Consider the following 15,391-nt stretch of genomic DNA (forward strand, 5'->3'; position numbering starts at 1 on the left):
CCTCTTACTCTTCACCAGTCAATAGTGAGTTTTTCACACCGTTCCCCATGTTCCATCACCACAGCAACAGCTGACGTAGGTGATAAAAAGTACTAAAAAGTTTTTTGCCCATGTAAATGAGGTTGCCTGAGTGAAGAAGTGCACCGTTCTCTTTTTTTTTTTTTTTTATGCGACACAACACGATTATTTAAATCCCGCTACATCTTTACTCATTAGCACCATTTTATGTCATTTTCCTTTTTCAGCTCCAGTAGTCTGCTGTTATATTTCACCTCTTTCTCTCTCACTCATTTATTTTTTCCACAAGAAATCAACTGCTACAAAAAGTGCAAACTTGGAAGAGGAAAATGTTTTACAAAAAGAAAGGGACACTTAAACTCACTATTTCAACCGTTTGCTAGAATTCAATTTCTTTATACCTTTCTTCTTACTTTCTCTGCAAATATTTGCCTCCAGTTATCTCCCTTTTGTCTCAGCTTTGGCCGTTGTGTACCTCTATGACTTTCTCTACCACTATTTCCATCCCGCTATACCCCCTCAAGTTCTGGAGAAAAGACAAAAAAACACAATTCCTTCTATCCTTTCACTATTTCTTCTGTACCTCACATTCTCATTTCCCCTTTCCACCCTGTATTACCACCACATAAACACGTTCTCTTTTCTGTCCCTCTTCACTCTCGATTCTTCTTTCTCTTTATCCCTTGCTTTTCTCTCTTTGTCCCTCTATACATGCAGCCTGGCCGTTGCTATAGAAACAGATCTATTTGAAATGGGAGGGAATGAAAATTATTTCTCAGCAATTTTCCTTCCAGTGCCCCCCCCCCCCCTTTTTCGTGACACCGTTACCGTTTTTCCCCTCCGCTTCGTTCTCTCCCCTCGACGATTTTAACGTCGCTTGTTCACGTGAACCACTGCAGAGGCTGTTGTTGCCATGGCCACTGCAAAAACCTTGACACAATAAACACACAGCGTGGTCATGGCAACCTCAAGGGTCAGCATGGGAAAACTAAACGTCAACGCCAAATGAACCGAGACATAAAGTATTAGATAATAACTTACAGACATCCGCTCAAACCATTAAACTGCATAAGTCCCAAATAACTAGCGAAAAGCAAAGAACGCCGACGTGTACGCGTGTGTGTATGCATTTGTGCTACAAATCGTTCGTTCATACCAATCAAAGTCTGTAAAATTGTACAAAAAAAAAAAAACCTTAGACTTTTGCAAGAAAGAAATCCCCTGCACACATTTGAGGAAATCACCTCCACATGAAAAAGTGAGTAACAGTAGTGACTAAGTTGCCTGACCATGAGTAACTTGCTGAAAGTCATTCATGTCCCGTTGCTCCAGACAACTTAGTGTCTCCAGGCATCTCTACAGTTTGTGAGAGAGATCTTAAACTCAGTACACACTGCAAAAAAAAGCACAACGTTCCTTTAGTGATTAGCGGTTGACTGGTCAGCTATTTAACTGCATGATATTTTGCTTCATGGCGACCTCATTGGACGTGCAGTTACAATGCCTTTATTGTTGGCTGACGAGCTGGCTCAAGGACTGCACAACTTCTTCACTCCCTGCAGGCTAGCTGATTGGACAGTTTGGTCTAGCAGCCCTCCCCGAGTCGAAAAGTTCAGAGAATGAGAAATGACATCACCATCATCAGCCACATTCCACTGCTGCGGGGGCAGGGGGGGTTACCAGTGGGAGAGGAGTAAAACTAAACAAAAAAAATACAATCTAACAGACATACATGCACACACTGATGAGTGTATGCACACCCATGATAGGGGAGATGCTCAGCAAAGAGCAAGCAGAACAGTGTTTCTTCATTAAGTGCTGCTCTCTTTTATTGCATCTCACTCCCGCTCGCCCTTCCATGCTTCTCTCCTCTCTGGCTCCTCTTCAGTGACCCCTCCCCCTCGACTCTGACTAAAGGAATGCAAGAAACACATCTGGAACTTATTAGACACAAGGAAGGGGGAAAAACGAACTGGGGGATGGAAAGAGGGAAGGGAAAAATGAGCAGACTGAGCAAGTGAGGAAGGGAGCAAGAATGAAAAGCAGACAGGGTGCCAGAATGAGACTACTCGTTGTTGTTTTTTTTTAAACTCTTTCTGGAAAAAAGCAAAACAGCCGAAAAAGAGGTACAAACGTAATCAGACAAAGTCTGATGGTGGTGGCCTGAATGAAGTAGCAGCGCTTGTATGAAGTGGGCCTGGCATGTCAAAAAAAGTTCAAACCGATTTCCATGGCTGAAAAAGAACATGCCTGAAAAAGGGGTGAGGGGTTCAAAGATTCTCACTCGAGCCTACCCTTTGAACTTTTCTCCCCCTGACATTCATTGCAAAAGAAAGACAGAAAGACACAGAGAAAGGGGGCAAAACCATCCCCCATGTGAGGGCAGTCAGGCATGAGTAATAATGCCTTTCTCCTCCTATGGCCTAAACCACACCCCTCCTCTTTTTCACATGCTCCCACATTCTCTCTTTTCATTCCCATCCCCCACTACCCCCGGAAAAAAAAACCTCATCTTTGTCAAATCGACCCCTTGACTTAGCCCACCTGTCTCCGGGGCCCCCTTTTCTTAGAGCTGTACCTTTATTTCCAGACAAACACGCATGCACGGGCACACCCACTCCCTGCTACTGCCAGTGCATCAATGAGAATTTATTGCAAATCATTACACTACTAACTTCAGGGTGATTTCTGCAACAGCTTTACTGAACTCTGTAACAGAGATGACAAAACACAGCTTTGACATAATCTACCATAAGTGTAAACAGTATTGAGTAATGGAAAAGCAAAGGTGAATGGTATATTCGGAGATCTTGGGTAATTGTCACAGGAAAAGTTTAGCAATAAAAGAAGAGGAAGGAACAAATAATACGAATCAGTCACTCAATACTCTCATTTTTATTGCCAGAATCCATGAGGACAGAAAAGTTGGGAATTGATCAGACAATCAAAAAAGGGCAAGGACTTGGCCAAGGTTTATCTTAAATCCAATTTATCTTGGAAATGATGGGATGGACAGATGACACAGCGCTCAATAAATAGTTCCAAAGAAGTGGAAGGAGTGTGACATTGTGTATGGTTATGAAAGCTCAACATATCAATATCACATCCCCAAGTACCAAATACCACCACAGAATCCACTGTCATACAAGTTCCTAGTGACCACAAAGCTGCTTAGCAACTCTCTCCTTCAATATGCAGTATAATGGGAAGAAAGAATCTGGGAGTAGAAATTCTAATTGTCACACGATTACACCAAGACATAACACAAAATGACAGTTCATAACAGCTTGTAAGTGCCAGTTTATTTTTGGCACTGTGGGAACTGATTTCGCATCCATCCTTCCAAGTAGGAACAGTCATTACTCATATCTGTGTAGTGTAATTATGAATGATTATAGTAATAATACAGATGCAGGATATGAAGGATATGAAGTTAATGCTATTTCTGTAGTTCTGAGATTCTTTATGGTTATTTTATGGTGTTATTTCAAGCAAGTGTGATCTGGTTTTATTTCAAATCCTGGAACCTGAACAGTCTCATCAGTACTCGTAATGTATTGCAGCTCAAATCTGAGTTAATACGTGTATGCAGTATGTATGTATGAGTGTTCTCATTGTGTTCCTGTCCGATTCCTTTAGGTTTACCGAGTTCCTCCCACTTTCCAAAAACATGCCAGAAGATAAGACTACACCATTGCCCCTAATTATGAATAGGCGTGTGAATGAGTGTGTGTGAATGATGCCCTGCGATGAATTCCTGCCTCGTGCCCCATGTTCCTGGAATGGGCTGTGGATCTGACACAACGCTGACTAGGAAAAAATCTCTTACTGAAAATTAATGGACGAAAAAAAATGAATGCTGTGTGTTACGACAAAACCGGTCGTAAAAAAAAGTGCGTGTATTTAAAAACAATATATTGTCATGCAAAAAAAAAAAACCACTGAAAATACGTAGTCTTGAGCATCATCTCCTACTAAAAACAATGCAAAGTAAACTGTTTTGGAATGAATAGAAGGTAAAGCTTTATTGATTGGTTTGTGGTGAGCCTGATCCTGAGCTTACCAGAGGATTTGACCTGATTTGGTTCAGAAGAATGGATTACATCATCTGCAATACCTTAGTGGGACTATAACTAAAACCCTATCTATCTAGGGTTAAAACCCTATCTACCTAAAATCTCTCTCTCTCTCTCTCTCTCTCTCTCTCTCTCTCTTTCTTTCTTTCTTCACCCAAGTAGACTGGATTCAAATCCCTTCTCTGGGCAAATAGTACACTACAGCATACAGGATATAGACGCTGTAGGTAGTGGGGTGATATGGGGCGTAGGGAGTCGCTTGGGATTCAGCCAATGGCCTGAACGCGTGTCGAGACACTGGTACTTCATATCCACACTTTACACTCGCGTCCTAAACAGTACGCCAAACTAGTGCGCAGAGGCAGGCGTGTCTCTAGCAGAGGTGTCGTTTCAGCATTCTGTGTAGTACAGTAGTATGCAGGTTGTGCATCTCCTGAGCTTGAACAGGTAGGTCATGGTTTTGCATTAGAGCCAATCAACCATTGTGATTGAGAGGACCCTGGAGCATGTTTTTAGGGGATTTTAAAGTTATATTCGGGGACACAATCCACGCGTCATCTCGTCCTGAGGTAGACTAATTGAACTGCAGGGCAATGACATCACGCACGTGACTTACAAAAAATAAATAAATAAATACCCGATCTCTCTCTCTCTCTCGCGCGCGCGGGGGCACGTGAGCGCTCGCGCTCAATTAATATGCTTGTGATGAAAGCGTGGTTTTTGCGAGGGGGGAAATGCAGAGACCGACGACTCCCGAACATGTCCCCTGCGCCTCGGCCCAATTCACCCCCCACCCCCCTTCACACACACACACACACACACACACGTTGAAGGTCATCATGTGTCTTTCATAGACACATACAGTAGCGTCTACAGGACATGGAGAGAATGTCTAATAGCGTCGCACGCGCAAAAAAGCGGGTCAGGATGTTTCACGCGACAACCGGTAACCTTCTTCTCTCTCGAAACATCTGCACACGGAATAAAAAAAAAAAAAAAACCCAAACCACCCTTAATGGCATCTTGTGGTGATAAAGTTGAGGCTCTTACCCGGGTGAGAGCAGAGCGCCAGACTGACGAGGAGCTGCAGCAGCGCTCCCTGCATGGTTCAGCCGAGCCGAGACGAAGCCGCAAACTCAAATCTCCGCATGGGGAGCGTCAGAACATCCCAAAACACGGAATAACAGTCCCTTCCATGCGTGTCGGTCTTTCTCTGTCTTTCTTCTCGTCAAACTATTCTTTTTTTTTTTACCCCCTCCCTTCTTCTCTCTCTCTCTTTTTTTTATTCTTCCCCTGGGCTTTGCTCCTTCGTTGCGTTCCAGAAGAGCTCCGCTTTCTCATTAGCGCCACATTCCTCGCATCTCTCCCTCTCTCCCTCTCTCTCTCTCTGGCGTCAGAAGCAGTTCCCCCTCCTCTTTCCCTCTTTCACTCTTTTCGTTTGTTTTACCCCCGGCCCTCCCTCCGTACCTTCCTCCCCGCCTCCTTCTTTCGGATCCCACTCGGTCACTGGACCTTAAAGAAAGCTTATGGAACATCTTTATGTTCATACCCGCATCCCCTCATCCCTTTATCCGTTCATCTCTAATAAAAAAATCCATCACAACACACACTCCTACTTTCTATGGATGCTGTTTGAGTCCTGGTGTGTTCACTGTTGTATTAGAGTCAGACCAGCTAATAAACTGGTTATAGAGCATATTTTAGATATATGGAAGAGTAGAAATCCACAAATAAGGATTTATACATATATTTGTATGCGTTTATAAGAAGACACAAACTCTCGTGATATTCCTATCTCATCTTTTTTTAGGGTTGGAAGCAGTTCTTTTGGATAAGTAATTGCATTGCGCCCTCTGGTGGAAAAAAAAAGAACAGGCTTATGACATCAGAGTAATAAAAAAAATGTTTAGTATTGCAGAAATAGGCTTTTGGTTTACAAGCTAATATACTACAACTACTACTTATAATAATGATAATAATTATCGATAATTATTATTATTATAGCTGTTGATTATGCTGCTGCACAGAAATACTATACTAATTGGTCCCCTTTGTATTTACAGTGGTTGCACTGGTTTATCTTTTGTACTTTTTGTACTGAATTATGTTTCTTTCAGCGAAACAAGTAGAATGATTCAAGTATCGCTTCATACATTGTTATTATTCCTCAGAGTAAAGCTCAAATACACTGCATGCACGTTTCTAGGTAAAAGATGCATAATATACAAGATTATGGACAATGAAAGCACCCATTAGTATCCCGCCCCAGCGACAAGGAGCGGTATAGTGTAGAATCTTCTTTTCTCTCAGGATTTACTTTTATATAAAAAATGTATATTATATAAAAAATATTTTGAGCTCTCCATTGGATGTGGCTCAGTTTATTCCCACATTACTAGATGAGTTTCTCACTGCACATGCCCCAGATTGGGTTTATTCTCATGTGCTTAATGAAAGATTCAGGCATCTAAGATGATGCTGATCAGTTTTCTCACAACGTGAGAATGATGACCAAAAGAAAGCCGCTCCCAGATGCGGCATCTGTGACGCTGCATCTCTGCCGGGACTCGAACCCGGAGCCTCTGGATTAGAAGTCCAGCGCGCTATTCCATTGCGCCACAGAGACGAAGTCGAGAAAACGGCAGCCGACCTGCTTTAGATACATACAACCCCCTCTGTCTCCTTCATCAGCATCTTGCAGCATCAGGACCGTACTGGAGGCGCGTTTGCTCATTGTAGCCAGCAGAGGGCGCTACAGCTTCATTAGAATTGCTCAAGCCGATTTGGTACAGGAACAAGTAAAAGTATAACAATTATATATTATATATACAAATATAGTACAAATATTTATATATATATATATTTTTTTTTTATTTTGTTTTTGGACACAGCAACAGAAACATTGACTTTTTCAATCAATAAAACATAATTAATTGCCAAAAATGTTAAAATTATTGCACATTTATTTATTATTGTACAATTAGCATGAGCATACTAATTTACAATTAATCCAGTTACAGTAAAAACAAAAAACAGAAATGTGTCCTTAAAAAAACCTGAGTGGTCCAAGCAACTTGATGCTACTTGGTAATAAACCTAATATAGAATCTTTCAATAGTTTATTTTGGATTTATCTAGAAATAGGATTACCATTAGCAAATTTGTTTTTATTATTGTGGATTACAATTTAAAGAGATCCAGCTAAACAAACACTTTTCAAATATTGTAAAAGTAGAAGGTGCTTATGGGTTGGTGTTCTGCCCTTGGCCAAGCGATTTTTATTGGTAGCTTCGACAGTGATCCGACATATACATATCTTATAGCAAGAATATAACTATGATTTATTTACATACCAGTGCAAAATATATAAATGCAAGTTTTAACAACAGGAAAAAAGTTGCATTGGGCACTCTTTATGCTGCTTTAAAATTATATAAAGGTTAATGAGAAGGTTACAGCTTGACAAGCTGCAATTTTCCTTTATCTTTCGATCTAGGAATTTTTAAAGCTTTTCTGGGATATGTATGAACGGCTGATTTGTTAGTGTCATAATTGTCATTGCTTTCTATTTTAACTTGACCCGCATTAGACTGTTCATTCACTGTTTTAAACCATTTGTTGGCTCCATAGGCACAATTCTGTCCTCTGTGGAAATGTGAACAAAGTAAAGACTTACGATCGCGACAATCAAGGAATAAGCCGAGGCGCTGCTTAACCAAATTCCACATGTGCCCAAAAAAAAAAAAAAACGAAAAAAAAAAATGAAAAAACCTAACATGACCTTTATGTTACTGTATCTTTTCACTTAAAACATGAACTATCCATCTTTATATTTTAAAATAAACCGTGGCTTGCTGGGCTTTTACAAATGGTTTGAATAGGAGAAGCAGGACGACGTCTGACACGAACTCTCCCAGGCTCCAGACTTGCGTTGTAGCATATATATTAAGTATTCTCACAAACAAACAGTGTAACAGTGTATTTGCTAAGCAGCAGGATGTCTTTATCTTTTTCTGGAACATGTTCATTCTAAGAACAAATAGACATTTCAGGCTGAAATTCTGTCAGCGTTATTATTATTCATCAAAAAATCAATGTAGCAAATATCTTATAAATAACAATTTTAACATTTTGTATTACTTACAACAAGCAACTTCTTGTGTTCAAAATCCTGACTAAAACAACATCCTACATATTATTAAATGGTATGTAAATATTTGCACCTTAAAACCTTCAGGTTTTGTTGATTGGAATCTGTGATGCAGTTTCTGGCTCCACATGGATCGGTTCCACCACCTCCTCAATAGGTACATAGAGTTCTCCCACATACAGGACCTGTGGAAATGGAGGGACACAGATATTCCCAAATCAGCACATGATCCATAAACCAAAGGCTGATTGTATGATATTGAGTTTATGAAAAGAAGTTCACAGGTTTATGAATATAACCAGTAAAATATATACATTGAAAAAAAACCCATAGGAAAACCATGATTAATACTGCTATGATGATGATCTGTTTTCTGTAAATGTGCAATTACAGCAGATCACCTTTGTCATTTCTTTTTTATTGTCAAACATATCCTTGAAGAAATTTGCTGGACTGGGAACTTTAGGGAGAAACTTCTCTTTGTGTCTGTGAAGAAATAAAGCATTTTTATTTTGAGAATGATCATTAGCTTAGTAAGAAAAAAACAAAACAAATAAAGAATGAAAAATGATTATTACCTCCGAAACAGCAACATAGCAACGATGAGACAAGAGCACATTATTACAGGGATGGCAATCATAGCCACATTAAATGGCAAATCTGGATCACTATTGTTACCTAAATAAAATAAATAAATAAAACAAAAATTATTAATTTTTTTAGTGAAGCTTAAAGACAAGAGGCTGTTGCAATACAAGTTTGATGATAGAGTCTTGATGTTTTAAGAGGTATAACACTGAATAAAAGTGTCACATTACCGAAATACACAGGTTCGCTTATTTCACTGTTGTTGTTGACATCCCCACAGTACGTTTTATCAAATAATGCTTGCACTTTAACAGCATACCTGCAAGCAACATCATATTGTACTGTGGCTGTCCAGTTTCTTTCATGAGTTGCACATACTGGGATTGGGTCCTATGTAGACATACACACAATATAATTAAGATACGTAGAGAGATAAGATATATCCAGAGAATTCTAAACATTATGTAGTCAGGCATTGCGATTCTATCAGTATTAAGTTTGCTTATATATTAACAAAAGAAAAGATTAAAAGCTGAAAGCTACAGTGCAAAACCTTCTGCATATGTAAAAGACAATCAGGTAATATAATAAAGCATGCAGGAAAACTCACTTCATTGCATTTTGTGTACACAAACCTATGTATCCAACAGTGACGGGGTCCTAACATAGGGGGGCTAGAGTGAAAATGGAGATCATCTCCTTTCCTAATGATTTCAATTGTGGGTGCTGGATCCATCGCTGCAAAAATAGTGATAAAGGTTAAAAAGAGGAAGAAAAGAATATTGGAATGCAAAAATAAAACCTGCAACATAAAAGTCATAAGTAAGAAATGAACAACAACGATCTTATATTGCACAAATGACAAAACGTTAGAGAATGTATGCACCATTTTGTGCAGAAAAACAAAACACAAATTCACAATAAAACTGCCATTTAGGGTTTTTTTTTTTTATGTGCATCTGTTCTTGGAAGGCAAGTAAATTTTATAAAGAGAAAACATTCCCACTCACTTTTTAATATAACTGAGTGGGTTCTATTACTCTATTAAAAACTACAAACCCAATATCAAAAATATTTGGGATGCTGTGTAAATTGTAAATAAAAGCAGAATGCAATGATTTGCGAATCTAATAAACCCATATTTTATTCACAATATATTAAGAGTATAAGTGAGCTTCAGGCCCTCGGGTGGCACTGCATTGTAGAAGAGCCATATGTGAACATGATCCAGAAATGGGTCATCTCATTTAAATGGATTGAGGCACAGTAAAAAAACATTTATGTGGTCAGACAAATCTAATTTGATATTTTCTTTTATTTCTAAATGATGGACACCATGCCCTCTGGATTAAAAAAGGGAAAGAGATAATCCATCTTGTTATCAGCACTCATCTTCAAAATCCTTCATCTCTGATAAAATTGGGTTGCATTAGTTTCTATGAAATTAGCAAGGCATCAATTCTGAACTATGCCGTCATCCAGAAGACCTCTTTCTTAGGGAAGGCCTTGCATATTTCAGCAACAGCATGCTAAACCGCATAACACATCAATTACAACAGTATGGCTTTGTAGTACAAGAGTCCGAGTGCTGAACTGGCCTGCCTGCATTCCAGACCTTTAACTATTTGAAAAAAATTTGCCACATCATGTAACTAAAAATACGACAAAGAAGACCCAGGACTGTTAAGCAGGTAGAATCCTGTATCTGACAGAATGAGACAATGTTCTTTTTAAAAAATGTCAGCGAATGGTCTCCTCGGTTCACAGATCTATAAAGGCTGTTGTTAAAAGGAGAGAGGATGCTACACAGTGCTAAACACGGCCCTGTGTTGCGGCCATTAAATAAAAAATAACCTCATTAAATTTACATTTACTCAATGTACTCAATAAACGTGTTATGTTTTCTATGGTCTGTTGTAAATAAAATATGGGTTTTTAAGATTTGAAAATAATTTTATTTTGGTTTTATTAAAATTTTACACACATCTACATTACATCACTTTTTTGGAATTGGGGTTGTACATTTGTCTTCTGAATTCTACCAAGTTCTTATCATATTTAATAGTTTAATAGTAACCCCTGAACAACAACAACTTTATGCTGTTTTCCAAGAAGCCAATTGCTTGGTGGCATCACAATGCATAAAATTCTGCAAATACCAAGCTTCAACCTTTAACTCTGGTAGGATTGTTGGTGCCAAATTGGAAAATGAACAGACTGGTCTTAGCTGAGAGGATGCCACTTTTTACAAGCATGGTGAGCAGATTGGCCAGCAGATCAAAGTCACCTTTTCCCCATACTGATGTCTGACGTTATATTAAGCGCTTGACCTGTATCTAAGGGATTTTATGGCATTGTTAAAGTTCAAGTTTATTATAATATTTTAATTATTGTTTTTCACAATTGACAATGTCTCAAAGCAGCTTTACAGAACTTAAGAATTAAGAATTTCATACCGGATCGGTCGAGGCCTGGGTTATCAACGAGTGCCCCACAATCTGCAAGAGAGAAAGGGAAAGTTTTTAGGACTGTGGTGAGACCTGCTATGTTGTATGTTTTAGTGACGAGGATGGTCAGGATTAGAAATGAGTTTATTAGAGGGACAGCGCATGTAGGACGTTTTGGAGACAAGGTGAGGGAGGTGAGATTGAGATGTTTTGGATATATGCAGAGGAGGGACATGGGGTATATCGGTAGGAGAATGCTGAGGATGGAGCCTCCAGGAAGGAGGAAAAGAGGAAGGCCAAGGAGGAGGTTTATGGATGTGGTGAGGGAAGACATGCAGATAGATGGTTTAAAAGAGGTAGATGTAGAGGATAGGGTGGTATGGAAACGTATGATCCGCTGTGGCGACCCCAAATGGGAACAGCCGATAGAAGAAGAAAAATAAGAAGAGTTCAGGGAAAACCTGCAAAACAGTCTAATTCATAACATACAGCCTTCTTTAAAATGTTTTTTTATTCCTGAAAGATCATTATTTTTGGAAAACCCACATTTATCCTGTCTGGCAGTGTGGAATGGTACTCATTCCCACCTAGAGGCAACTGTAGCCACCCCTTTTTTCATCTTTTTTTGAAAATAAAATAAAAAACCAAACAAACAGAGTAACCCAGAGAAATCTCTAGCAACAGTTTCCATGTCAACACAAAAAAAAAACATAAACTCCAAAAAATGATTATGAACAAACAACACAAAGTATACTCAGTAGTATGCAGTAGGGGAAGGCACAGTAATATGGCAGTGCTGACTCAACACTGCCAAGCTACACTTTTGCCATTAGGCAAAACATTTAACCCTTTCTGAAAGGGTGTTGCATAAGAGCTGACTCTATGTGGGTGGTAAACTCTGTGCTTTTACCCGAGTTTCCTGATTTTTGTGAAGAAATCATTTTTACTGTAATGTATGTTACAAACACTTCTCATTCTACTTCTGCTTCTTCTACTTGATTTAATTGTTTATTAACATGTTTATAGAAACATAACTTACATTTACATGTACGGCATTTGGCAGACGCCCCTATTCAGAGCGACTTACAACTGAGCAGTGGAGAATTAAGGGCCTTGCTCAAGGTCCCAGCAGTGGCAGTTTGATGGTGGTGTGTTTTGAACCTGTAAACCTTCCGATCCAAAGTCCAATGCCTTGACCATTGAGCTCCCACCTCCTAACCTAATGATTATTAAATCCACCAATGCATCCATCAAGCAGAGTTTACCCATTAACAACAAAGAATCCATCATATACTTTCATTTTTTTCCCCCACTGTACTTCACTTACAGTCCCAAATGACCTGCACAGTGCTGTTCAGAAACATGGGGTCATTTGGGACAGTTGGGACTAAACAGCATTTAATTTCTGGGCTCATAGACTGAACCTGACACCTTAATAAATCTGTTTGATCATAATCTGATCAGCAGCATCAAACACGAATTTGACATATGAATGGCCTGTGTTTTTGTCAGATTATACAGTTGTCATAATTAGTATATTGCATTAGTTCTTGTTTTTAATACAAAAAATATGCCTAAAGTTACAGTCCAGATAATCTACCTATGTTTAGATCATTGTCAAGATGTCCCACATGGACAGAACTATTGGACATTATAAATAATTTTACTAATCTGTGTTTAGACACGTATCATATGAGCCGCAGCTTCCTAGGAACAAGAATGTAATAAGGCAAATGACTGACGTCAATCCTTCAGGATTGTTACACCCTTGTCTTTACTGCACTATTGGTCCATGTTACAGCCATACAATGTTATGTACTAATTCACCTAACTTCATGTACCTATATTATTTAGGGGTTTTTTGGTTCTTTAGTTTATACGGTTTTTGGTTTGAAAAAATTCAACCAAAAAAAACCGAACACAAAACTGTATTGGAGCCTCTCATTCCCATTCTCTCAAACTCCGTTTTCCCACCAGGACAAGACATTGTCACGACATGTGAGCTAAAGCACCAAAAACGTAACTAAACCCAAATATAAAATAGTGAAAATTAGTTTACCTTGTTTAGTGACAACCCCAGCCAAAGCGACCGAAAAACACATGACACATACGACAGTCCAGTATCCGCAAAACATACTGCCGCGTTTCTAGTTATAACTTGTTAAAATACCCTTTTCCAGGTTTTTTTTTTTTTTTATGATAGAAAACTATTCTTGTTTTTCATAACCGCATTCAGACGTGTCCACTGTGAAGAGGAAAATGAGACTGACGCGTTTAGGAGAAGACAAGCTCAAACTGAAAGCGTGGAAGTGAACTTTTACGAGTAGGGTAGGAGTGCCTGCTTATTCACTGGAATAACATGTCGGATTTGGCATTTAGCTTCATAAGAAGGAAGTATGTCTAAATTGCCCCGAGGTTTGCATGTGTATGTGAGCGTATTAAAGTATTGGGGGGAGAGAGAGAGAGAGAGAGAGAGAGAGAGAGAGAGAGAGAAAGAAGAAAGTCAATTTGTATGGTGGGAGGAAATACAAATAAAAGTAGCCAGATGTGACTATTATGTTCCAAATTCTTCTCCCTAGTCTTCACACTTCTGGGAAGGTTTTTCCTGGAACGTGGCAGTGGGGTTTTGCCCTCTCCCCGCTCAAGAGCATTAGTGAGGTGTTAAGCAGATGAGGTCCACTGAGAAAATAAACAACTCATACCAAGATGAGGATTCGTATCAAGAACATGAGCAAGTACAGCTCAGGAAATAACCACTTTACAGACTGATTACTTTAATAATGGAAAAGATCAATTTCTTAAAAGCATCAAAATGTATTTATTTATTTGGAACCCCATTAGCTTCCACGAGTGGTCGCTAATCTTCCTGGGGTCCATTTTACAAAATCAAAACATATTATATACAATCACACCACACTTTTTTACAATATGTTATAAAAAAAATATACAATTCAATTTGAGTCATTACACTTAATTTTCATTACAAATCATACATTTTTTCACCATCTTTTTAAAATAATATCTGTTACTTATTTGTCTTATACACATTGACAGTTGATTCCAAGCTACTGAGGATCTAAATAGTACAGTTCTCCTCATACAATTTGACTGTGCAAAAGGAACAACTAAATCACCAGAGCTGACCTGCCGAGTAATATGTTGGTGGCAATACCCACTGTACACCAATTTATCCACAAAAAATCTGCGATTATTTTTATAGATGGCATTATGCATATAGCACAGAAGACTTATCTTTACCTTATCCTGTACCTTCAGCCATACTAATATAGTGTGCATCACATTCACACTGGTCCTGTACGAACAGCCAAGAGCTACTCTGGCAGCTCTATTCTGTGCAAGTTGAAGTTTTTTCAAGTGCTCCTGTGTAGCACTGGACCAAATAACTGAGCAGTACTCCAGGTGTGACAAGACCAGAGACTGGACAACTGTTCTCATGACTGAGGCTGGACAAAACGGCACACACTTCCTAGACAAAGCAATGCCTCTGCCCATCCTGGAAACAATATGATTTATCTTATCAGTCCATGAGAGCTGATTATCCAGCTTGACACCCAAGAGTTTAATTATAGTAACCTGTTCAACCAAAATTGTTTCAATAGTCAAATTAAGGTTACAAGGTTTATTTAACAAATGTTTAGTACCAAAAAACGATACATTTGGTTTAAAAAAATATTTAAAACTAATTTGTTCAAATGAACCCAGTTGATAATCAAATTTAATTGGTTTTGAAGGTTCAGACTTAAATTAGTGATTGAAGGAAATGCACAAAATAAACTCGCATCATCTGCATACAGTACAACTTCTGCATTTCTAACAACATGTGGCAAATCATTCACAAAAATTGAAAATAAAAGTGGACCCAAACAGCTGCCCTGTGGAATACCGCATAATATACATTTACTGTCAGAAAAACTACCATTAAAAAATACTTGCTGAGTTCTGCCATTAAGATAACTCCTTATCAGTGAAACAGACAGTTGTGAGAACCCATAATACTTGCGCTTTGACAACAGAATATCATGGTCAATTACATCAAATGCAGCTGTAAAATCTAAAAGTACTGCACCAACAAGTCTTTTATCCTCCATATA

The 15,391-nt window shown here is 38.7% G+C and overlaps 2 protein-coding genes across 2 annotated transcripts in view; both read right to left on the bottom strand.

Moving 5' to 3' along the window:
* Nucleotides 1-5,677, bottom strand: part of kirrel1a (kirre like nephrin family adhesion molecule 1a) — a 28,802-nt gene extending 23,125 nt beyond the window's left edge. The window contains exon 1 of the mRNA XM_083542165.1: nucleotides 5,145-5,677. Coding sequence (XP_083398291.1) covers nucleotides 5,145-5,199 — 55 coding nt within the window. The 5' untranslated portion in view covers nucleotides 5,200-5,677. The remainder of the gene's footprint in view (nucleotides 1-5,144) is intronic.
* A 1,362-nt stretch (nucleotides 5,678-7,039) lies between these two features.
* On the bottom strand, nucleotides 7,040-13,644 carry LOC310726524 (uncharacterized protein). Its single transcript, XM_083542230.1, has 8 exons — nucleotides 13,339-13,644; nucleotides 11,289-11,330; nucleotides 9,443-9,570; nucleotides 9,063-9,222; nucleotides 8,823-8,922; nucleotides 8,646-8,730; nucleotides 8,318-8,429; nucleotides 7,040-8,123 (listed from the first exon to the last, which is right to left on the bottom strand). Exons 1-7 carry the CDS (start codon nucleotides 13,412-13,414, stop codon nucleotides 8,328-8,330), a joined length of 693 nt encoding a protein of 230 aa, XP_083398356.1. The 5' UTR covers nucleotides 13,415-13,644; the 3' UTR covers nucleotides 7,040-8,123; nucleotides 8,318-8,327.
* Between the last annotated feature and the right edge of the window lie 1,747 nt (nucleotides 13,645-15,391).

This window comes from Silurus aristotelis (genome assembly GCF_946808225.1).
Source record: "Silurus aristotelis genome assembly, chromosome: 5".
NCBI lineage: Eukaryota > Metazoa > Chordata > Actinopteri > Siluriformes > Siluridae > Silurus > Silurus aristotelis.